The sequence below is a fragment of the Haemaphysalis longicornis genome, unplaced genomic scaffold (genome assembly GCF_048455015.1).
Source record: "Haemaphysalis longicornis isolate Haplotype H1 unplaced genomic scaffold, Haemaphysalis longicornis Haplotype H1 scaffold_7, whole genome shotgun sequence".
Classification (NCBI taxonomy): domain Eukaryota; kingdom Metazoa; phylum Arthropoda; class Arachnida; order Ixodida; family Ixodidae; genus Haemaphysalis; species Haemaphysalis longicornis.
Window position 1 is genome coordinate 131,641,258 of NW_027526422.1, and position 25,685 is coordinate 131,666,942.

Below are 25,685 nucleotides of genomic sequence, written 5' to 3' on the forward strand. Positions count from 1 at the left end.
GTGACCGTAACTAAATTGTGCTTGACGTTTGGGCTTTCAGCAGAGAATCCTGCTTACCTACAAAAACCTTCCAGCAACCGCCAGAGGGATCCCTCGTGTATTTTTAGAGCGAGAGCGCTCAATTCGCCAAGGGTGAAAAATGTGTCCAATTTGTGAAGCCTCATGAGCGTAAGAATGCCCGAGGAAAAAAGCACTGAAGAAAGAATGTCGCGCCGATGCCGCCTGTATATCGCGTGAGCTGATAATGGTGTAAGAGGCGCTTTCCCTCACCTACTTTTGTCCACTCTGTAGCCTTTCCACCTGATGCCGGCCTGAGTGGTAGTTGTAGAAAAACTTTAGAAAATTTGGGGGGAGAGGTTAAAAAGATTCTAGGGATACCTGTAGGCGGGGCCCCATGTCTAGGGCTCCACCGGCCTTAGCACTGTCCGCCGGGCCGTGCGGCTTCGCTGAAAGTGTACGAAACAATTTACAGGGTTTGTGCAGCGTTCGTAAGGTGGCGGCCCTGCGCCTCCATTTACAGGCTCCCTAAGACACCTAGTTCCTCTGCTTATGTGTGGCGTGGCGCGTGCCGGTGGACATGCCTCAGGCGTGCTTTCTGCGCCCATTGGAAAGCGGCTGAGACGGCAGGCGATGCTAGACAGACGGCGTTGGTCGAGTCACCCAGCGCTTGTCTTTATTGCTAGTCAACTCTCTGCTGAAGAAAACCGAGTAAGACAGGGGAGGCCGTGTCTGCATTGCTTTATTGTTTTAGTTATTACGACTGCCAACCTGGGAAGACACTCCGAATATTACCAACGAATGTACAAACCTGATCCCGCCTGCGCTTCTAGGATTCCATATAATCGTCTATGCAGGCGTGACGAAGCAATTATAAGCCTCATACGCCTTAATGTCGCTTCCACGGGGGAATACTTGCACAAGACACGCTGAGCAACTACCTCACTTGTCATGCTTGCAGTGGTCGCAAGGACATCGAACAGGCACTGCGATTTCATCGTTTGGTGCACCGCGGCTCACTATGAAGACGGTGCCTGCAAATCAGCGATGTCATCGGACCATAGCAGTCTACTGCCCCTGCTACACTGGTGTTTGGAGTCGCATTTTATTTTTTTTAACAGCTACAGCGGCTTGGTCTAAATTCTGCAGTCCTTTACCGACAACCATAATCCCGTGCGTTTGCTGTTTGCGCGTTGTTCGCCTCTTTCCCCCATTATGTACATTCTCATTTCCATATTGAGTGGCTGGCCAATCGCACTTCCAAGCTGGCCTTTCGTAATTGTTATTGTTAAATTTCTCTTTACGTGCAAAGATACAACTGTTCGCTTTCCACGCAGCTTGGTCACGTGGTGCGGAAGGGAAAGGAACAAAGTTTTAATGCCGCACGGAACTGCCCCCTAATGCCCCGGATTTGAGTCCGGACGTCCCAGTCGAAGCAAAATAACGCGAGCAATTCAAGCGCTTTCGCTACTTCACGACTTGTCTCCGCCGTGGCGCGCGGATGCAGATTAACCCCATTTAGCGGACCGAAATTGTTCCGACAACTACCGAAGCAAACACGCGAGAGACAAGCAAGAAATGCTCGCAATGCGCGACAAGCAGGAAGGCATGCGCCGGACAGCCCACTTGCATTTATTAAGAGGTTCGACGCGGGCAATGGCAGCGTGGCATAATTAACGGCACAACGCGTGCGTAGACGGAGTCCTGTTCTAGATAACAGCGACACCAATAAGCGTGAAAACAATCGCGACAAAATAAGGACAAACGAAGGGCGAAATAGTGCGTGCTAGTAAGAGAAACCAGAATAAAAACTTGCTTTTTCGAGACGGAGTGTGTGCTTATTAACGGCTTAAGTGAACTTCCAGTAGCAAGGGGGGAGATTAGTTGATATGGCTGTTGTATGCCTGCTTTATAAATAAGGGGGATTTACACGCCAGAGCCAGGCTATTAGGCACACCGCAGTATAGCGCCCCACGGAATAATTTAGACCACCTGGGAATATTTAACGTGCTTTATGCTTCGCCACACGGGGGCTTCCGCTTTTCGCCTACTTCGGCAAGACGGAAACCGTGGCCGGAACCAAACCTGCGCGCTCGGGCTGAGCCCCAAACGCCTTGGCCATTGACCTACCGTGCAGGTGCTTCGAACAAGTTCGTACCGATAATGACAGATTTTTGTCAATACTATATATGTGGTTCTGCAAGCCCCTCTCCGACCTTTCATGTATGCTCGTTGTACAGCAAAAACAAAATTAGTTGTTCGGGAACGTTCTCAGAATTTCTTCTTTTTATTAAAAGAAAAATAATAACAATAAAGAACAACCCAAATAAATGCTCTTTGCTTGCTTTACGTAGCGTCCTTTAAAGTGGTCAAATGCATTTACACAGTAATGAAGGTTTTGGGGGGCAATTTTTGTACCTGTCGCGGTCCCATGAAAACTTTATCTACGTTTGCATCACTGCGTGTGGCCTTAAGATAATTTCAAAGTGTTCGGAGCGACAATTTGTTTGCTCAGAAAGGACAGAGTAAGCTGGTAGTAGTGGTGTCGTTTTTTTTAATATCCAAACAGTTGTGGATAACACCGGGTGTTTGAAGCAAAGTCGAGTGTAGTGCCTCCCCGCTTGTTGCTTTGCAGGGTAGCGTGTAGAGGAAACAAGGCTCAAGTTTTTAGGACACTCAATGACTCTAGTTCCAAGACCCCATTTAAACCAACCAATATACCGCTTAGACGAACAAATAGCTTATATGCAGCTGGGTACGTTAGAAGGGTCTGTGATGAAGCCACGGAAAGAATACATGTTTGGTTCAGTCAAAGGAGTGCTTTGTCCCAATTATAATGGGACATTTATAAGGCAATGCTTGAATAATTTATAGGGATAATAAGGAAAAGTGTTAAAGTACGGCGATCTGTTAACCCCCCTCTGGACCAACCCTAATGACCCCACAGGGTGCTCCTTGTTTGTCTAGAGACCGCCACATTGAAGGCTCAAGGTTAAAGTTTTCTAAAGATAAGGATGAGGCAGATAGGTCAATGAAGATGACCCCAGCCGAGAGAAGATGACGGTCGAATCACCAGTTTCTGTGGGCGGGGCTCTCACATCTAGATACCCACACAGAATTCACACATACACACTCAAGATGACAGTGACAGCTGCCATAAAACTTGTACGGCTTATTAGCAACTTCCAATTTTACTGTGACGTCCACATAACCAAATCACTATTCGCATGTCAAATCAGGGGCAAGAGAGAAAGAGAGAGATGAAACATTCATTGAGCTGCAAACGTATGTAGTGGATACTTGTTCAGGAAGCCATGTGTTGACCATACTGTCGTAACCCCGTTAAAAAAGTGCTTGGTCCTCCAGGCGACCACTAGACAGCAGTATCTCCCACTTCTCAGGGGAAAGGGAGTGTAGAAGGGGTGGTATATTGGGGTTTTCTTTGAAGCCCACAATGATATGAAGGAGCGGGCATCTTTGATTACACAATTTGCATTCGGCTGCGCACTGTGTCGGCAACATTAAATTCTGTTTTACGGGGTGCTCGAGATGCCTGTTTGAATTTGCCTAAGCTTAATTTCTGACGACTCCCATCAGAGCCTCCCGGTCGATTGACGAATTCCTATGTGAGTGGGTATCGTCACACACATGCTTCATTGCACAGCAAGAAGTGGCGCTTAGCATTCTTACATAATAGCCAAAGCGTGCGTACTCGTCAACGTTTTCTAGAGATACTGAACGGAGAATACGCAAACGAACCGGTAGGAAGAAAGGGGCTCATGATGCAGTGATAAAACTGATGATCGGATTTTTATGGCGCAAAGCCAACTGAAGGCATGGGATGGTATACAATTCATGGGATGGTATACAAACCGAAAAACCGTCCGCGGTCTTTCCGAACACCCGGTTCATGCAGGCGCGCCACCATACCGCGAAAGCTGTGCCTGATCACTGATGTATAAACGACCATTTAGCTTGCATTTGCGGCTGATTATCACGTGATATTTACCGCAAACTATGGGCCATAAAATTTCCCGGAGCAAAAATGCCGACGCCAAACCTAATCAAGCATGTTTTCCTTGTGATGGAGAACTATTTTGCGCTGCTTCACCTGTGACCTTGAGGCTTGAAGTTTTCCAGTTTGTTTTAACTAGTTGTGCCCAGTTCTTGTTGAATGTGGCGGATGTCTACCATCATCCACTCTTCCATGCGTGTTTCTCTGCGTTCTAGTCCCCATTGTGAATCATTCGAGCATCGCCCTTTACCATATGTGTGTGAGTGAACTTGGCAAGCGCTTTGGAAAGAAACCAGTGCTGAACATTTATATCGTGGCTGCTTTCCGTATATGACAAATTACTGTTGCTTCCGGAACATATTGTTGTGAACTTGGCCCAGGCAAGAACACGATAACGTAAATCGATCAGCTGCGTTCGCCGCCTCCTCACCACCCTTGTTTGGTTTTGTTCTGGGAATTCTGACGTCACACCTACGTCCATATCGTACAGTCATAGACAAATGAAACAGGATCCCGAAAATATATACCAGAACACACAAATTCATGCAAGTCAAATTGGCGCGTGGCTTAAATACAGTAACAAAGTGGGGAAATGTGGCTTTCCAAATATACCAATAGTGCGCCATTATCAGACCTCCAGGAACAGTATTTCAATTTTCCGTGTTCCGGTTCACATTTTTGTGTTCTCATTTCGTTTGTCCATGACTGTACGCGTGTTCTCGGTGACCGTTAGCTTCGGGTAAACCTTTCGTGCCTACACGGCGGTTTACAGTTAAAACAAACGCAGTCTGACAGCGCATGTAAATGAACGCTAACCATCATCATAAAAGCATTTGTGCAAGGGAAATGCAAATTTGTAGAAGGAAAAATGAAGAACGAATCCCTGTAGCAAGCAGAAAAACAAAACGGCCCCGCCTATTTACAGAGAAAAGGTGTTGTCCTGCAAACTGAACACTGCTGAGTCCAGGAACAGGTGTGAATGAAGACCTGTAGCATCAGTGGGCACGGTCTCCAATTTATCTGACCTTCGGTTGGAGGCCGGAGAGTCTCCTGGAAGCATTGCTAAGGTGCGTCTCCGTCCCAGATGTTTAGCGGATGCAGCGTCCTTGCGCTCAATGTGCTCTTTGAATTTACGACCGCATGACATGCCTTGGCTGCTCTTCAAGCGAGGGATCTTATTTATGCTCCATAATTGAGCTGCTTAACCCACCTGTTTCCTTCACGAGGAGAACTTTCATGATTCCGTTGTACCCCATACGTAACAGGCACGTCATTGTACTTCCCTGCGGACTTATCCGTCATTTTCTTTCGTACGGAACACGTTCGTGACCCTCTACTAAGGGGGTTCATTCGGTTCCCACGTTAGGCAACTGCGACTAAGTCCCGTCAGTGAGAGGTGGGCCATTATGATGATGGCCATGACGCTGCATCGTAACGTACGAACATCACATTATTCCATAAGCACAATGATTGGAGAAGCACTCAGTGCAGTCGCTGCGCGAGAAACCGATATTTTTTTTCCTACGGCAAAACCTGTTTGGTTGATCCTAGTGCTTACAGATGCAGGCATGTGCAAATGCTGGAGTCTGCGCGCAATTATCTAGCCCAATCACACGGCAGGCGACGGAAGGGTCGCCTTATAAGGTGAGGGTCACTGTGAACTATACGCATAAGCAGCAGAGACGCTACGCAGAACATCTGCATAAGAGCAGGCGTAGTGAGCAGTAAACGTTCTCATATTCCCAAGTCTTGCGGTGTAGTAACCGTGCAATATGCCCGTATGCTGTCTTATGTGCACTGTGCTCACATACCGTGAGGAAGGAGAAAATGAAAACGTCACAGATGATGACTTATAAAAGCAGCCCAATAATTTTGTAGAAGGAAAGCAGGGGTATGAAAGTAAAGCAAATTTACGTGACTTTACGGACCGCCTTGACGTATCTTGGCACCAGCCCTTGTCATGTCTTCGCCTTGAAGGCGCTTGGTGTCACTCGGAACACCGAGTCTTGGTTCGCCTGGCTCAAAAGTGGCTTAGTGAAGGTGTACGTTGTCGTCCTCTCCGACACCAATGTGCAAAATAGGCTCTCCAAAGCCTTCTTAAAGCCAAATCCTTCTGTCCTCATAAGGCAAAATATCAAGCGCGGTCCCTGGTTTTCTCGTTGGATGATTCCACGCGCTGTGCGTCGCCGTCGTCTAGCTGAAAGAAATGAAACATAAAACAAGCACGAGCCTCTCGTGGCGGCGCAGAACGCCAGGAGAAGCTGCCAGTCTGCCTGGTGTTCCTCGGAGCTGTCAGAGTGACTCGCACTGTGTTTCGCTAAAGGAAGAGCTTAGGCGTGGGGTGCAGAGCCAAGATTTCCGTCGGCAAACGCGGCACACACGCAAGCCAACCAACAAGGCCGAATTGCATTAGGCGTACAATGCATTGAGGAGAGCCAAGTTCTGAAGGAACGTGGTGCTATTAAAATGGTTCCATTGTATCCCTCCTTACGTATACCCAATCACGATGTGCCAGTATGCCAGAATTTGCTAAGTATCGGAAATGAATTCACATTGCTTTATAATTGAAGCCACATGAGCAATCTTAAATGTCCCGAAGAATGTTTACGCTCGGCTCCAGGAGCGCGGCATCACTATTCCCCTCGCCGCCTGGTGCAGAACTTCCCAGTCACCTATAGCAATCAGAAAGGCGGTTGTGATCCATTCCCTTGCCACGGCAAGGTCACGACTCTGTGCCCAAGGAACGCGTTCGCCAGCCGTTGGGGTCCCGTTACACCGGCTTTTTAAGGGGTCATGAAGACATAAGACAACTTTTTTTCATTAATAAGAATGATTTGGCCTTACCAATTTTATCGCAGAATGCAAGCAAATAGTCTCGACAGTGAAGACAACGTATGAAACAGTGGCCACTCCCACGGCGTTTTCTGGGGATTTCTTTATGACGTCACAAGGTGTTGTCTGTACGATTGGTGGATGCCAACCTTAGCCCCTGCCAAGGAGCATGACTGGGCGATTCTAGGGGAGCCTCGAGTTTTGTTTTCTCGTATCAACCGGATCATAACGTGCAAGTAACACATTCGTAACAATGCTTTTAGTTCGGGCCCATATTAAGTCCCTGTAGCGCGGCATATCAACGTATTTCTCTATGTCTCACATATTTCAGTTAAAATAGGGCCTTACTTGCTAGAACGGAGATGAGTGATTTACCACTGGCTAGTTCTTTCAATTTGAACCGAGTTGCATTGTGTCTTCGTGGCCCATTTAAAGGCCATAACGTGACTGAATCAGTGTCTACATCACTGTCAACCGGGTCTCTACGTGTGTAGACGTGGAGCCGTGTTCGGCGCCAGTGTTCAGCCTTCCACGGCGGCATGCAGAGGGGTGCGTTTTCAGTGAAAGCTCGTGTGAAGGTGGTGGGTGCAATACGCATGCTGGTTTGCAAAAACTGGTACAGGGACGCAATATCACGCTTTGACGAACTTCGATTTCGTGGTAACAGGAAAACGGTTTCAGGGAATTGCGGAGAAAAAGAAAGGTATTTAGGAATAGGCAGCTCAGAAAACATGCACGGAGCCAAGATACCTCTTCCTCCTGTCCTATCATGCCCTTTTCCCCCTAAAGTAACCACTACGTGGCACTAGACGAAACAAGGGCGAAATAAAGGAGTGCTCCCCGCACTGTCTGAATGTTGACCTTACTGGCTCCCTAGCCACAGTGAATATGCATTTAGGCCTGTTTTTTATAGAAAATGGACAATACGATGACAGAGATATAGAGACAGCTTTTATTTGAGCAGGAGGATTCTAGCTTAAGTGGGGAAGTGAAAGTGGAAAGTAGGGTGTTTGGGCCCTAGGAAATTTTGAAGAAAGACAGTTCTAACAGCGAAACAATTGCGGCCCTTGAAAAGTCGGGAGAGGTCGTGTGGGGTGAAGACAGCAGGTGAGAGAGGGGCGGAGGGGGGTGAGGAAGGGTTCTTTTCCCGGTACAGCCGGGACTTCTGTGAAATTTCAGTTGCCCAGCAGCTCTGTCTGTTTGTGGCCCAAGCGAGGACAAGAGAAAGGAGGGGATTCATGCTTCTATTTACGTGGGAACTAGCCGAGACAATAGCGAAGACACGGAGCGGTGGTAGGCTTGATGCTACGTAAAAGTATAGAGCAGGCTCCGCACGAATGCCAAGCTGCAGCACCACGTGCTTTGCACGTGTTCTGCATTAAATCTTTGATTTCTAGATGAAACCAACGGCTGTCAAGTTTTTTTTATTTGAAGATCTTGATCGCTTGTGCATTCATGAAGAGACACCTTTCTGGTTTTAGTGTTCGGCACGTCAGCAATCGGCCTTCTTCGATGAAGTTTTACACAAATGTTTCCTGATTTCCACTTCGACATTATATCACGAATGCTCATCTCCTGCCGCCCTATTCCATGGTCCTCGTCTTGTTGGGCGCCTTACGTACTGTGATTAATGAGAATTCGGCAAGCAGCGGCGCAGTCATTATCACGTCACTGTAGTGACAAGGTACAAAGGAAGAACAAGAAATATGAAAACGAGGAGTGAGAAAAAGGGGAGAGAATATTGCAGAAAGTGATAAATACGGCGCACCAGCACTTAAGCAGCGTAGGACAACGACGAAATTGAAAGAGCAGTCAGTGAAGTGGCAAAACAAGCCGAAAAAGCAGACTCGATTCGCAGACATAAAAAAAAAACACGAACGCCGCGGGGTGGCATAAAACCTTCACCCTTAGGATGACCCTTAAAGAAACCAATATGGTTCTTTAGCCAGGCCCTTCGAGGTATGCTGGGGTTGTTGCCCATTTCCATGCAGGTGTTACCAAATGCGCCAACATTCGCGACACTGCGGTCTGCAAGCTCCGAACATGGATAATCTGAGCCAGCCAGCCCTGGTAGGAGCTGGTACGACCAATTACTGTGCTTTACCATACAGTTACGAAAGTTTTGTTTCCAAATGGCTTCAGGGCCGTATTTTATCACGCTACGAATAAGGCAACCGTGACCATAACAACCACGGTATTCTATGTACCCAAGCAAAACTTGACAGGGTTGATAAACTGTCACTTATTACAGCACTTCATTTAAGTAAGAAACTGGTTATGAAATGTAGGGTTAAGTAAAGGGCAGAGTAATCTGTGGAAGCTCTTGGACAGCATAACTTTCACACCACAAATTTCCATGAAGGATAATGTTTCTTTTGTTGCTGCTGCATATCTTTCTTCTTCTTGCCCGAGAAAAACTTTCCTTGGACAGGCGAGACTTCTGAGGTGTGAACGCACGAGGTTGTTTTCCCCGTTTACTCTCTGCGGAGCCCTTCTCGTCCTTTGTGTCCTCGGCTGGCTGCGCGGCGAACAATGCGCAGCCAGCCGACGGTGACAAGCACGTGGGCTGCCCCCGGGCCGACGGCGCGTTCTCTTTGCCAGTGTCCTGGATTTGAACGCGATTCAGGGGGAGCGTGCCCGCCGGTGCACTGACCGCATTTGCAGAAAGAGAGCGCGTCGCCTTAATTGGACGCCGAGGAACGCGCGATCGGCGACGCGAAGACGGGATGTAATGGAGCGGGAAAATACTCGCGACGATTTGCGGTAATGGTCGCCGAAATACTCTGATCTGCACTTGGTTAGTGACCTTTGGATTGTAAAATAGCGGGTGTGAAATACTTCTGGGACAGCATGACAGAAGACGGGGCAAGTCAAGTACAGTGCAACGCTGTTTCTTAACTTGAGTTATTTAATTAGAAACGTATAGATTGAGAACAAATAATTAAACAGGCACCTGTCAAGCCACTAGGAAACAGGAAATGTAAACAAGTGAATTTAAAGGTAGTGATAATATAGAACAACATAATATATTTCCAACTCAGTGGATCAGATGCGTAGTATGGATAGCCCTTATTCAGGACTCCATCAAGGACCAGAACACATCTTTACCCAATTTACTATTTTTGTCTCTTTGTAGTCTTTGCTTCTAAACTCCCAAAGACAAACCAAACAAATGTTTATCCCAGCCCCTCCCTATTGTTCCATATTTAAAGGGCTCACACAGATTTTATGATGGCTTCCGTATGTTACGCAGAAGTCAAATTCATTCTTCTAAAGCCTGTAGTTGGCTTGACGTACTGAAACCGAACTGCTTGTCCTAAATACTTGCAATGCGAAGAATACATTTCTTGCGGCAACAGAGGTCCGCTAACGCAGGATTCCTATGAATGTCAACCCTAAGAACACGAGAAGTGATGAAATGCGTTTTTGCAGTTCAGATTTTTTTTAGACTCTGAGGCGATCCTTGGTTTTTGTTTCGTCACAATGGGTTCGAGTGACCAGCTCTCCCCGCCAACTCAGCGAGTGAACAACGGGTACACCGTTTGACTGACACAGGTGACGTGCGCTGTGTCGTTACGCAGTGCAGAACGCCATGCTTGCATTGTTTGATGCCACACCGTAGACAGAACGTTTGAGTAAGTCGTATGCACGGAATGTTCATTCGGCGAAATGTTATTGTTGGCTGCGTGGACTGGTCAATTGGGGGAATTGTGGTGAAGCTGAACCGCAGAATTGCCGCAGGGTATGTGAACGAGAAAAACTAATTACATTGTAAAAAAGAAAGGGCCCTCCAAAATCACCTTCGAACTCTGCCGAAAATAAATTCGTAAATGCGGGAACCAGTAAGTGATAGGGGTAGTTTTAAGCGAATGCGGTGCACTAACACGGCAATAGATCGTCTACGTGCTGGCGTTTTTCTGAGCAGCTCTGCCAAGGAAATATAGCCACCGCGCTTGGCAGTCCAACTGGTGACCTCGTCCGAAGCTGTCGGACGGCTTAGTAGCGACGCCCGTTTGGCGGGCGTTACTTGACGCCTGCTTGCATGCATAAATTCTAACCCACATAGCGGCAGTACTAAGCCGACTAGGGCCACCACACGCCCGAGGCCGAAGTGCATTTCACATGTTCTGCGAGTTTATTGCAGTAAACGCTCGGTAAAGAAGTTCGGCGGAAGTATCGACGGCCGTCCCTTTAAGCGATGCCAGGAAACGACAAAAATTTCACAGCCGTATCACCGAAATAAGTCGGCCGAACTGAAAATGTCTCTAAAACATTGACTCGTTATCTCCTTACTTCAGTGCACATTTCGTAGATAGGCGATACACCTGTGCCGCTGTTACACCCTATCCTCTTTTCCCCTTCCATCCCTCAGGATGTTTGTCTCTCCTTACCTTCTGCCTATAAATACTGCAATTGAAATTTGTTCAAGTCGATTCTGCTTTCCCAAGCATGCGCACTACTCGCGTGCCACCTGTTGGCTCTTTTTGTTTCAATTGTGGTACGAGAAGCTCGATGAGGTATCTTTTTTGTGATTACTCTCTTTGAAATCGTTTTCAAATTTCTTTTTTCTTATTTTCTTGGGAGGAACCAATACTATACCGATGCATATCTCGGAGAGACAGAGAGGGAGAGAGAGAGGGAGAGAACTTTTCGATGTTAACTAGAGCGGTCAGCTATGCTAGCGGCAGTGCTTGCTAAGCCAGACGGGGACGACTGCAATGAAGTGAGGTGAATTTTGGGAGACAAGGAAGGCGACAATGAAAACGAAAATGAAAATAAAAATAAAATAAAAACACGCAATAAAATGCACGAAACGAAGCTCTAAAGATAAAGTTCAATAAACGCATGCTTGATTTACAAAACAAATTATAGTTTTATAAATAGCGCAGCTGGAACTAGTGGCGCCAGGCTGTAGAAACGACAGAGCTGGCGACCTCTTTCCCTTTGTCGGAGACCCGGCTGTTACATCATCAGCAGCAGCAGCAGCGGCAGCAGCCCACTAGGTCCACTGCAGGACGAAGGCCTCTCCCATTGACCTTCAACCGCTCCTGTCCCGTTCCGCTCGAGACTATTCTTTGCCTCTGAATTTCCTTATTTATTTTTTCCACCGAGTAATTGGCCTTGCTCTTTCTCTCGACCCCTCTCGTGGTGTCCGCTATGTAACCTCACCTAATTAGAGTGGCCGGCCAAAGTCCATTTCCGTTTGCGTATTTGAACTATGATATCTTGAACTCTACTTCGCTGATCCAGGAAGCTCCTTTTCGGTCTTTAAATGTCACTCCGATCATTATTCGTTCCATTGCCCGTTGAGCCGACCTAAGTTTGCTTTCAAGTTTCGTAGTAAGGCGCCAAGGTTCCGCTCCATGTATCATCACATGACATTTATTTCCGAACTTGCCGCTTGAAGTTCTCCATTACAGGCGGGCCCAGATGGTATCGTCCGCAGGCATTAAAATATCTCATAAAGTGAACCCGCAGCCACGTACAAAGCCAACACCCGCACTTTGAACCCAAAGAAAATGTTATGCGCCCGGAATGCGATGATAGCTTACAAACGCTCAGCGTTCAGCATAATCTTTAGACTTTCAACTTTTGCAACATGCTCCTCGCTACAAAATTGCTGTATGTTTTAGAAATTTTGCACTGTGTGCGGATCCAGATTCTGGGTTTTCACAGGACCTTCGCGACATTTGTATGGTCGTTTTCTATGGTGCTTATGAGACGTGACATTCTGCTTAGGCCCATCCGTGCGGGAGGGCTCGGGCTTACGCAACTCTAATTGAGGTAACTAGTCCTGCGTTTTTCGTTTCTTCGTGACTCATTCCATCCCATTATTAGAGCTTTTTGTCAAGTGGAACTTGTGGATGTTCTTCCAGGTAATACTGCTTTTTCTAAATTTTCCTCAGAGCCCGGTTTCTGGAGATTCATGCGTAAGGTGTATTCTTCTGTCAGCTTTTGGTTGGCTCGTTTTTGCACTGACTATTTATTTACGTTATCGCGCAAGACACTCTACCGAGATTTAATATCGATGCTTTTTTCTGCACCCCTCTACAGATCCCCTTAAGATGGTTTGCCAGGTGATGATGTCCTTAGGCGCGTTTGTAATATGCCCCTTTTAGCTATACAAAATCTTTATTTTTCAAGCTACATGAGGAAACCTTGCCCGTTAGAACATGGCTCCGCAGTATGAACATTTTTGCGTCTTCTGTTGACTGTAGACTTTCGTATGCTCCAGAAACATCTGAGCATTGTTTCATTGGCTGCTAATACGCTATATTGTTATGGGGCATGCTTCAACGGACACTACAAAAATACTTTGAATTAACAACGCACAGTGTGCGATACCTTGTAGCTCCCTGCGATAATGTGCCTTAGGACTTGTTTTTTCTGATGGCTCTACGCAGTTTACGGAAAGCGCGCATGTTAGACAGAAACGCTGAGTGGATGGTATAGTCGACGTTGCACTTTAGTCAAATGATAATTAAGCTAAGAGGCTACTATGACCAAATTATTTGAGACCTCATTAGTACCCTGCTTTGCACCGGTGTGTATCACTGCCCCCTTACTAATGGGAATTATTGCCAATGTTTTGTTCCCCGAGTTAAGGGTTACGCGTTTCACTTTGTATATTAAGCGCCAAGATTTGTAAATGTTTTTGTATAGATATTTCTCTATATTTGAATTAAATACACCGAAGAAAAAAAAAAGAAGATGATAGCCCGATTGGATAGACGCCGGTTTCATAACACGAGGGACCCAAGTTTGATTCCGACCGTTTCCGAAAACGTTTTCGATTCCGGAAGCGTTTTTGTTCTTTACAATTTTCTTGCACGTGTTATTGTTCGCCGCCATTGCTAACCCGTTCCCCACGGTTTTTTTGGGGTGGCCCAGTGATTAGGTTGCCGGTTGCACAGCGTGAAGGTCTCGGGTTCGGTTCCCGGGACCTCCCTAACCACATTTGTTTCTTGCGGCTTCGGGGTTTTCTTCTACGACGGTCGGATTGGTGTCGGCCTAAACAGCTATGATGTTCAAAGTGGAGTAAATGGTGACGGGGATGCATACAACGCCAAACGAACAAAAAGAAAAAAAAATATGTACATGACGACTCAGACGCGAGCAGGTGTAGTCATGCGAACACTTCAGGAATTACATTTTTTTCTAGTCCAGAATACCGAGAAACACGCAGCGAAACATTCCTTCTTAAAGGTGCAGTATCATTGTTGCCCCGGAGTCCCAGAATGTGACACAACTAAAAGCCTTGCTTCACGCGGTACACGAGACAGGCGGATATCCAAAAAAGGTTTATTCACATGGGAGAAAAGAACGCGGCTGCTGCCAGTTCTGCATACCTATGTTTTGCCTCTTTGTGATCTGTTTCAAACAACCATGCGCGGAGCAACAAAACGCCGGTGGCCGAAATCGGTATGCTTGTCGTTTTGGATGAAATGCGGTCTGGTGCGACCATGAAGAAAACAAAGGTACCAGTGGTGCTTATAGCAAATCGAACGACATTCAGCGTCGACCTTCCCGTCTGTTTGACGCAGCGGGTCACACCTAGTTCGTAATTGGCGCCGCACGACGAAGGCTGTAATGCATTCCGACCGAGCCAGATAGCAATCAAGGGAGGTAGCGTACGCCTGTTTTAACATACGAGCTCCCATTACCGTCACGTCCTTCCAAGTCATTAGGCTGGCATTGTTAGCGTTGCACTGCTGCCTACAGTGCCAAGCTGTGTCCCATTAGCGTGGCTGCGCAACGAAGGGAAAAAAGCTTTTGCATTTGCAGGAATATGCACCAACAAACTTCGCGCCATGCTTACCCAATCATATTGTTTCCTTTGCCATCGAACCAAGGAAGGGACGAAATGAAAGGAAGGCAGAAAAGTTGACCTGGCTGTGGCTTAGTTTGCTATCCTGCTCGTGGGGAAGAACAAATTTCGGAACATCTCCACTTATGTAGAACCTGGAGAGCGGCGAAGCCTGCAGTGTATAACTGTTCTCGTGGCGCCTAGGCCTTTTTGCCAACGGAGATGAAACCGTTGCAGGGTAACTATGTACAGCTTTGCTGTAAAAGTCTCGTGTCTTTAGGCACGAAGCGTCCTAGCGCGAGGCGTAAACGAGTGTCCCCGTGTTTTTTGAACGCTTTACAAAGCGTTCCTGCGGGAGGCGTAAACGAGTGCCCCGGTGTTTTTTGTTTTTTTTTTAGTGCGCGTTACGTTCCAGCGCGAGGTGTAAACGAGTGTTCCGGTGTTTTAGCACCGTGACTACATGAGACGACGGTTATGACGACGACATTAGACGCCAACAGCCCGAGCCCCTAAGGAGCTTCGCCTCTAAAAATGGCCACAAAGCAGACGGGACAAAGGAGAAAGGTTGGAGCACAGCATAGGCAGGTGTGTCAAGCGTCAGAGCCCTAAACGTTCGAGCTAGGAATGCATTCTTTAATTGTGTGGTCTTGTTTTTAAGGATAACACGCCTAATCACGTTCCTATGGGACTCACTAATCCATGACCAACGGGCTTCAAAAACAGGCATCGAGTGCCGATACGCAATGTTTTACAAATTCCTAGAAATTTTCCTACCGCCCTACTTTGCGTCTTTTAGAAATATATCACTTCCTTACTGAGATAAAAAATAAACAAAGAAACCCAATTTGGTTTGTCCAATTTTCACCAGATGGAGCTACCTCTCTAGCCAGCAAGAGATTTCCTTTTTTATTTCAGTTGAGATGTCACATATTTCCAACCTTGATAAAACTACGCCGTTAAGAACATTTTAATAAACCGGTACACCATTTCATATCGGTGGACCATGGTTTTTAAGCGCGTGGGTCATGAAGTCAGTCCTATAGGAATGAGGTCAGGTAAGTCCCACAGGAACTTCATTTTCCCTATACTGTAGGGCCACAAGCGGACAACAGCTGTTTCTGTTCAACATCAACCCTCCTGACGCCTCTCTTGCGTTGGCCTTTCACTGGTCAAGCGTAGTGACGTCAGTGGTCTAGGTGCGGTCAAATTAGGATGCAGTTTAGTCTCGCAAGCGAACCTTATCACTGCATCAACAGCTTCCTGATTGTTGTAATGGCACCGGAAGCCCTCGCAGTGCGACTTGCAACGCTGGTCAAAGGGGTTGTTTTGTATATTTCTGCATACGGACGGCATTAGTGAGTGCATTGCGAGTGCACTTGGCTCAGGGAGCGGCCGAACGGGCGCCATTTTTTGCAGCCTGTTGTACCGTACATAATTTATGGCAGCGAGGCAGTAGACGCGCCGCAACGCTATAGTGAAAAGCAGAACAGAGCGTTGGTTTTTGCGCCTAGGCGTCAAGAAAAACCCCCTGTGTGTTCGAGATTTCGGACCACGTTAGCGATACGTCCAGCTTGCATAAATTAATTTGTTTTATGGGGTTCCACTGTGGCGTACCCCATAGAAGAGTTGCAGCTTTGTGTCGAACTCGGCAAGGAGCACGCTCCATGCGGCACCCACGCACAGCAGTGTTGAAGGGGTACCTTGTTGGAAAAGAAAATCGCTCCAACAACTCAAAAAAAGTTTTCTTTATCTTGCTACCCTGCTGGGCGTCTTTCCACTAAGATCTCTCCGCGAAACGTCGCTGAGGTGGTGCACAATTAAAAAATTTCGCGGGCTAGTTCGATCCCAGCTTTAAATACATGCTTAAGGTTACAACATACATGAAAGTATTAAGACTGTTATATAAACCTGATTAACTGAAAAAAAAAAAATAGCTGGGAAACGTCAAACTGATTATGAAACACTTCAGCGCATACGAACCCAGTTTACAGGTAAGTACTGAATAAATTATTTTGTCGTACGGTACGAAATACGTAGATATAAACAACAAAATATGAAATCAAGGTACGCAACAAGGACAATCAGAAAGGAATTCTTATTGCTGTGATTATAGCTCGCCTTTCTGGGACTACAGCTGGAATGATTAAAAATTTTGCAAAGACACTATTAAGTCGATTCTTTTTGCTGTATGCACAGATTACTTTCTGCAGGGCCCAACCAAGTTTCAAATTTGTGTACATATGCGCGAATTTTCAGGCCGAATCGGAGGAAAACTCAATGTGCGTGAGAATTTATACGACAATATTTTACGTAAGTGAAGAATTCTGTCATCACAACTGGGCGAAACGTTGTGGCTGTGTTTTAGCGGTCATTAGGACAAAATACAACCATGCATGCCTACTTTAATATAACCAGCCTTTCGTAACTTCATTCCATCCCCGAAATATGCTTTTAAACCGAAATAACGCAAGACACATAAAAAACTGTTATTTTGTGCTTAAGTGACGTAATGTGGGTAGGAATGACGTAATACAGGCCAGCACTGAATACATAGACATCAGCCTGTTAAAAGCTCCTTAGCCTTCAAGTGATACGATAAAGTGGAACTAGAGGCCCCACAAGAAGGCCCCACCAGAAGGTACCCTTAGGTCTCCGGCCATCAATTGTACATACAGGATTTTGTGACGTCACAAAGAAATTGCCGGAAACACGCAACCTCTAACGCAGACAGATTTTGACGGCTTTGCACGCACAGCAGATGGCAAACATCTACGGGCGCAAAGTCCGGCGCTTTCTTCGCACAATTCTGTGTACCAACTTAGCGCTTGTGGGCAGTCCGACCGCCGCCTTGTCTCGAAGACAAGCATGCCCAAACTCGGTCCCGTGACAGGCGCAACCGATTTTGAGTTGCGCTGCGAGAAAATAAAACAGGCGCGAAAAGAACGCGCTGAAAGCTCAGCCAGCGTCCTCCGGGCCGCTCCACTTACGCGCTGTCATTCAAGGCCGCGCAAACAACAGGGCGTTTACGCGAGACCTGAGGTAACGACGATCAATCGTACGAGTGCGTGGCCGTCAAATGGGCGTCGAGCCGTTTACGGCCCGATGATTTCCGACCGAAGCAATTGTTAGCGCTCATTGTTAGCTTTCGCCCCGTATTTCTTTTTTCAAGACGATAGTCTTTTTTGGTCTAGCTAAACGAGAAAGTTTGGTCTGTCTGTCTGTCTGTCTGTCTGTCTGTCTGTCTGTCTGTCTGTCTGTCTGTCTGTCTGTCTGTCCGTCCGTCCGTCCGTCTGTCTGTCTGTCTAGCTAAACGCGAAATTTTGGCCTGTCTGTCTGTCTGTCTGTCTGTCTGTCTGTCTGTCTGTCTGTCTGTCTGTCTGTCTGTCCGTCCGTCCGTCCGTCCGTCCGTCCGTCTGTCTGTCTGTCTAGCTAAACGCGAAATTTTGGCCTGTCTGTCTGTCTGTCTGTCTGTCTGTCTGTCTGTCTGTCTGTCTGTCTGTCTGTCCAGTCAGCCACCAGGCCAAAGTTGAAAGAATTCCTAGGCAAGAAGTATATAAAAGGCAAAGCCGTTCCGAACTATACTAAAACTGGTGGCGTGACGCGCGTCGTTCATGCCTATATATTGAGCAAAAACTAAAACTCCAGACCGGGTACCTCGATGCCAGCGCTGCCGTACGGCGGAGACGCGCGTTAATCCAGGCGCCCTACTTCAAAGTTTATAGAATCACGTGGAACATTTCGTCCCTCTTGCCTTTTGATTTCTTAAAATGCCGCCAGAAGCTTTAGTGGCGCGTGCGACAGCAGGCGACGGAGTGAATTTTTTTTTCTGTAGTAGATGTAGTGTTTCATTTCGTAAAAATCAAGCATCTATGAATTTTTTATGAAGCAACGCTGTAAATATCACTTATGTATTAATTTTCTGCCTTATATTTGCGTTATGTGTTGTACTTGTTCAACAATGTTGACAAGTATGAACACTGACACCTGACTTAGACGTTTAGATTTGGCTGTGATATATAAGACCACTCCGCAGCTTTTGTTTCAATCTGAACCGAGTCACAGACAGACAGACAGACAGAAATCTCTGGGTTTAAGTAGCCCAAGAAAGACTATCGTCTTTAAAAAACGCTTCTCGTGGCCTGGTCGGAACGGAGCCTGGGTACCTCGCGTTTTGAAGCCACCGACGTCTACAGGTTGCGCCATACCGATATGGTCGAAACAGTTCGGGTTTTGTACTTTGACTTTGACTCAGGCTGCATAGGAAATAGCTTCGAGTTTTAACCACGGGCCTTGATTTTTTTTCAGCGAATCGCTTTTTTTTATGACTACAATAAAAGAATTCCTCACGGCACTTCAATCTGCTTACGTGCTTTCAGGGCAAAAACAATATGACTTCACATGGCGACACTTATGAACGACCGCTGGTACATGGTGATGGTGGTGGTGGTGGTGGTGCCAAAAAGATGGCTCATGCCCACTCAGGGGGATTGGCCAGGAAATGGGTGCTCTACATGGTGTTGTCGCCTCTTTGTTCGGTTTTTTTTTCTTCATCTCCTGGCGCAAAGTACTTTACAAGCTGGCTAGTGACACTTGATACCCAACTCCCAAAAAATCAGAGCATTCCGTCGTTTCCGTGCACCTGTTTTACTCGCGTTCCGTCAGGTTCACCGGTAATGCGAGATGACATCAGCGCCACATGCACTAAGGTAGGTCCTGTTCCGCTACGGGAAACGGGCTGATATAGGGTGGTTAAAGAAAAAATGCTGATGTTGCCAGGTTGAAGGAAAAAAGATGATGTAGTGTAGTTGAAGAAAAAAACTGATATAGCGTGGTTAAAGAAAAAAAGCTGATATAACAAGGTGGAATTTTAAAAAATTGGTACAGCGTGGTTAAAGAAAAAATGCTGATATAGCGAGATTCAAGAATAACAGCTGATATACCCTGGCTTAAAAAAGCTGATATAACCAGGTTGAAGAAGAAAGCTGATATACGAGATTTGAGAAAAAAATCTGATATAGCCTGGTTAAAAAAAGCTGGTATAGCGAGGTTGATGCAGAAAAGCTGATATACGAGATTGAAGAAAAAGAACTGATACACCGAGATTGAAGTAAGAAGTTAATTAGCGTGGTTAAAAAAAGCTGATATAGCGAGGTTGGAGAACAAAAGAGATATAACGAGCGTGAAGGAAAAAAAGCTGATATAGCGTAGTGGCAACGCGTTCTGCTCCTATAACCAGGGTTCGATTCGGTGAAACACTGTAATGTACCAGGTTTCTTTTTAAAACTATTCGTTTATTTAATTGGAGTTATTCCACATGCGCACTTCGGTACAAATCCTGAAATTTTGTAAACACTTTTTACCCTATAAAGCTGCGGCAATTTTCTGTACCGAAGAAAGAAAGAGGGAGAGAAACTTTAATATGAGCTGAAGTAGAACACCGCCGCTTTTTCGCACAGAAGGGCAGCTTGGCGTTTCCTTCTAGAAACGCTAGCATTAAGAATTCACTGAACGCTGCAGCAACAGAACCTGATCTGTGTTCCAACAACGCTGTTGACAGAGCCGGGCTCCGTTTACTCTTCTAAGCGTAAAACGACAGGCGAGGGGGAGCCATGCCTTTGCAAGAAGGAGGAACGACCGCCTGGGCATTCCGTGCTAATTATTTTTTTTTATTTCCCGAACGAGGGTGTGTTAATGTACTCTCAAGGACTTCGGGGGAACTTTGAGCGGTTAACATTGTGGGATGCGGTTATGGCAACCTGGGTTAGCTCGGTATTGGCATAAATGGGTCAACTTGTTCATTTGTTTCACTTCGAGCTTACGCGGGCGATAGCGTAATTACAGAGGTCGCATATGCCGACGGTGTGTTTAGGCTCCCTCGAAAAACCGGTATACTTCTGCTACCCCACACGCAAAGCGCCGGGTTGTCAGTACGTGTAACGCTAGTAAAGCTGAAGAAAACAAAAAAGAAAGAATCGGCTCGACACACACGTTTCACACTGCGACCTTGGCGGGGGAAACGCGGAGGCTAAGTAGGAGAAACAAGCAGGCGTCATGGTGGCGTGATAAGGTGGCACACTCCTCAAATTAGCTGTACGTCGTGGAATATACTTTGTGATTTGTCCGTGGCTTGCATGAACTTCTCTGAGTAGATATTTACTCCTTAGTATACATTACAATCAGACGCGAAACGCTCAGCCCGAGGCTTTCTGATGTGCATCATTTCTTAAATTACTCGTGTTGCCAGAGTGAAATAATCTCACTTCGTGTATCTAGAGAGTGCCGGCATGTAAATGTTGGAAACGCGTCTAGTAGGCCATTACGAGTTTGCCGATAGGGCGGTACGTAATTAACGATGTTCCTTGAAATGGTTAATTATTGCTGTTGCTGTTCTAACACCATGGTTTTAACCGCGTCATTTGCATTTGTCAATACTTTAACACAGCTAAGCCGTTGGCTATGGTTCCGGGTATTTTTCTTGTCCATCAACAAAAATGCGCAGGCATCAACAAAAAAAGCGTCCCCGCCATTTTGTGTTCCCTCCTTGAAAGGCTCCTGGTGTGACGTTTTAACCGGTGTTTTTCCCGTGAGCTTAAAGGGTTTGCGGCACGATATTTCGGCTGGTGTCTAAGTACGTGCACAACCCCGTTTGCCGAATATACGTGCACGGTTTCACGCTCTCAGCGATTACATATGCCCGCTGTGCTGTTGCGAGATATTTAACATGTCCTTACGTATCACGGCACAATGTGACCTGTCTACTGTCCTCCTTGATCGAAGGGTTTGGGGTTGTCTGCTTTTGCCGGCAGTGAGATGCCTGCGACGCCGCACGGACACGAAAGGCCCCATCTTTGGCCGCTAGAATGAAACTGTAGTCCTGTCAGGTGTCAGCCAGCTCGTTGGCTAGGAGGCATGCTTTATCACAAATCACGAACAAACGCGTTTTTTTTTTTCGTGCGCTCCTGGGACTTCGTCCAGCTTGGTTGGTCAACCTTCTTTACTAAGGGGAAGTGTACTAATATTTTTTCTGTATCCGCTGTAGGGCACTATATCCTTATCAAAAACCCCAAGAGTGTTGAATCTATCTCTCGATCATTTCTTGCGACAATCGCACCCTTAAAGTGCGTTAACAGGAGTTTACTTCGGACTTATTTTCCTTTCAGTCCTCCCATATGTCTCGGAAGAGCACGTATCAGTCAGCTAATTATTAAAATGCCCTTTCTTAAAAAGATACTTTCATGTGGCAATTTAGCACAGCAGGATCATAGTCCAAGGTTTGTTGAAACTCCGCACCCTTCGAATAGGCCTGCCACGCAGATTACCAAACCCGTCACAGCCTACTGGTGTCGTCAAAATTACAAAAACGTCTGTGTCTCCTTTTTAGATAACCGAAAATTTAGTAACCAGCATAGATAATAAAGAAAGCAAAAGAACTACGAGAATGTAAGCGCGGTCTATTGCCACTCAACACGAGGCAGGAATGTAAAGGATTACAAAATCTGAATCCACGCCGTAATCGTCCATTAACATTCTAACCCCAGAACAGCAGAGAATAATACTAGCTCTCAGAATTACTGAGGCGAGTTGTTTTTCCAGAGACGTTTCGCACACGTAGAACAGCACAACGGGAAACTATAACCGAGTGGACAACGCTAAAATGCCAAAGCTGATATTAGAAGGCACAATGATTTTTCGGCGATTCACCACTTTACACCAAGAAAACGTGAGCGTTTTAAAGCGGAGCTTTTATAGACTAGGTTCTGACCAAAACTGCTTTCGTCGACAGTGTGTGTAGAAAAATTAATCTTGCGGCAAAGCGACCCTTACTATGAGTGCACTGTAGCTCCCTTTCTAATGAATGCAGCCCAAAAAATTTCCCTCAAATTGATAGCCAGGACGACTTCATCATTACGCAGTTTCATTTACTTGCTGTATTTACTTAGTCCGCAGGGAAGTTGCCAACGTACGGTATTACCGGGTATACATAGCCGTCAAATGAAAGAGTACGCTTAGTGAAAATAGCTGTAACTCTTGCTTCGTCGGAGCTATCTCGACACAAAATGTATGATAATTAGCCGCAAGGATGAATCTATTATTGCGCCGAGTTTCGTTTACATGCCTTAATTAAGTAGTTCGCAGCGAAGATGTAAATATTGCTGAAATGCCGTCTGCTGTGCAAACAAGTTTCTAGGGGAGGGAAGAGAACAGGCCCATATTTGTCCGCTAGAATAAAATTCTAGTCGTCAAAGTTTTATCCAGCCTATCGATAGTAAGTACGCTCAATCAGAAATTACTATCGAAAGTGTTTTGTTGCGTCCCCTCCTTGGACTGCGTCTAACTCCGCTGGTCATCTTTTACTGAAGGATGACCAGCACTGAACTTCTTATTTCTTACGTGAAGCTCCTAAAACAACGAAATGGCGCTTATTTTGTGAGATTACGCTTATGATAAACGTCATCCTACGAATCCAGACATGAAAGCATGAACCCGATGGATGCACTTCTCTAACAAAAACGGTAAAATCCCGCCGCATTCTCTTTCACCCTGAGTGCAGATTCATTCACCAGAACGAATACCACGGATACTTTGCAAAACAATATCGAATTACTGGGAAAGCAGAATTCAGAGAACAAGCAGAAACGCAAACTGCGAACAATTCCTTAAATGCTGTAAGCACAGTTTCTTTGCCACTATCCGGAAAACGAGGTTTAGCTTTTTATGCGACCGCCATCAACAGTGACAGACGCCTCAGAACACAAACGTACTTGCATGTGTACGCCCCGACATCGCCAAATGCTTCCACAATTATAAATCCCCAGTTCAGCATGTCATGAAATACCAAAGCCTTCTTTCAGTCATTCCTTCCCCGATTGGAAGCGTCACAACCGATTGGATTGGAGCCGATTGGATTGGTCACAAGATTGGAACGGCCTTCCTGAACAAGCTACTGTCATCAAAGACAATCATCATTTTTGGGCAGCACTAGTGAGCGTTCTAGGATTAGGGCACATTTATACGTGCGTGTACTAATTAATGTGCCTACTACTTACTGTTAGTGCCTAGTGCTGTTTACAACCCTGTAACCCGCTCCCCTCTGAAATGCCTCTGGTCTTGAGGGCACAGATAAATAGAAACAAATAACTCTGCTAAAATTCGAATGTCCTCTCACCGCGAATAAAATGATCATCTTGAGTCGAACGTCGTCAGCGCCAGCCCGGACATGTAGCAGCGGCGCAGATGCGAGACTTTTCCACCGTCACCAGCAACTCTCCAAAGAACCGCCACTGGCAGCCGGACACCGCGCACATCTTGAGTCGCGGGCGGCGGTCCTGTCGTCGCAGTCACTTGAAGTTCTCGCCTGTCCTGGACGTCGCTATAACGAGAACACACTTAACAAGAACAGTCAATCTTCCCGGGCCCGCGGCCACAACTCCCAGCAAGAGGCGACGACGTCGACGTCAACGGCTTGCGCAGCCGCGTGAACAGAAGGGCGGCGACCGAAGTGACCACAGGGACACCACACACTTGCCGACACACCACAAGGACACCGGAGGCGCGCGCGGAACGCGTTTAACTTGCGCGCTTCGCAAGAGGAACGGTCCGAACGGTCCGACGCCAATTACCCGTTCTGGTCGCCTCGGCACAGCCTCGGCTGGGACGTTCCGGGGAAGCACGTCGTCTTCGGCATGCCTGCCACACGCTCTCCCTTTCTTCTTCTCCGCCGCGGTCGCTTTCTTCTCAGTCAGCGAGTAACTCTCGGCCGTCGCGAGATTAAAAGGGGAAAAAAGAAGGTAATATGAAGCAGCGACCCTCCCCCGTTCACTCGCTTCAGTCTTACAGCGCGCTACGAGAGGGGGAAAGCAGCGGGCAACGCGAAGGCCTCTCGAAAAAGAACCCGTCCTCTTCCTCCGGTTCCTCTTCTTTTTTTCCACCAGGCAGATGCACAGCCGGGGTAGGGACGTCGACGCCGATCAGGCAGGAGAGTGCTCGGGGGAACGTTACCGACGTCGTCCCCCGATGTGGGCCAGCGATAGACACCGCCGCCGGCACCTCAGAAAGTCAATCTGTCCCGTTGCTCGCCCCTCGCCGTAACGGCGCAGAGGACCGGCTCCGGTGGTGCGAGCACGAAACGGGTGAGCCGCCAGCACTCGATCGCCCAGTTCTTCTCTCCGTGGTCCCTTTCCTTTCCCAACCCCCACTCCTTTCTGTCTTTCGCGCGCGTATTCTCGCAGCGTTGTCGCTTCGTGGAACCGCTTGTCGATTCAATTTAAAATCGACTAACAGCGGCGTGCATCTCAGAAAGTCAATCTGTCCCGTTGCTCGCCCCTCGCCGTAACGGCGCAGAGGACCGGCTCCGGTGGTGCGAGCACGAAACGGGTGAGCCGCCAGCACTCGATCGCCCAGTTCTTCTCTCCGTGGTCCCTTTCCTTTCCCAACCCCCACTCCTTTCTGTCTTTCGCGCGCGTATTCTCGCAGCGTTGTCGCTTCGTGGAACCGCTTGTCGATTCAATTTAAAATCGACTAACAGCGGCGTGCATCTTTTCTGTCCTGGTCGGCGGTCCGGTCCGCTCTCCCTCCGCGCGGAACCTGCGCCAGGCCAGGGGCTTTTATTATCCAATGTGTGTTCGAGGAACGGGAATCGTGAGCGCGCAGCTTTCGACTCCCTCTCTCCGCGATCCTACTGGCCTCTCCGACGCATTCCTGCACACGTCGCTTTCACTTCGCGCACGGTGCGTGCGTGCTCGGCGCGGTCACCGCAGACCCGGTCGCCGGTATGCGCGCTGTCCGCCGGTCGCATGCAGGAACAGCGCGGCGCTGCTGCCGGCGACGTTCGATCTGCGGCGGATGTGCGTGATGCGGACGTCAAGCGGGCCTTGCGGTGATAAAGGCTCACGCGACGGGGTGTCCCCGTTTGGACGCCGGCACTTCCGCAGAATCACGTGTATGCCGCGGCGGTTTGTCAGTGCGGTGGAGGTTCGGCTGTGTGTTTGCGCGAACACGGGTGCACACGTCGCACGCTGAGCGCGCTTGCATTTC

General features: G+C 47.3%; 1 protein-coding gene across 1 annotated transcript in view; it reads right to left on the reverse strand.

Annotated features, from left to right (window-relative positions):
- The window catches only part of LOC144146994 (uncharacterized), a 32,866-nt gene extending 8,135 nt beyond the window's left edge, over nucleotides 1-24,731 (reverse strand). The window contains exon 1 of the mRNA XM_077678992.1: nucleotides 23,818-24,731. Coding sequence (XP_077535118.1) covers nucleotides 23,818-23,835 — 18 coding nt within the window. The 5' untranslated portion in view covers nucleotides 23,836-24,731. The remainder of the gene's footprint in view (nucleotides 1-23,817) is intronic.
- Between the last annotated feature and the right edge of the window lie 954 nt (nucleotides 24,732-25,685).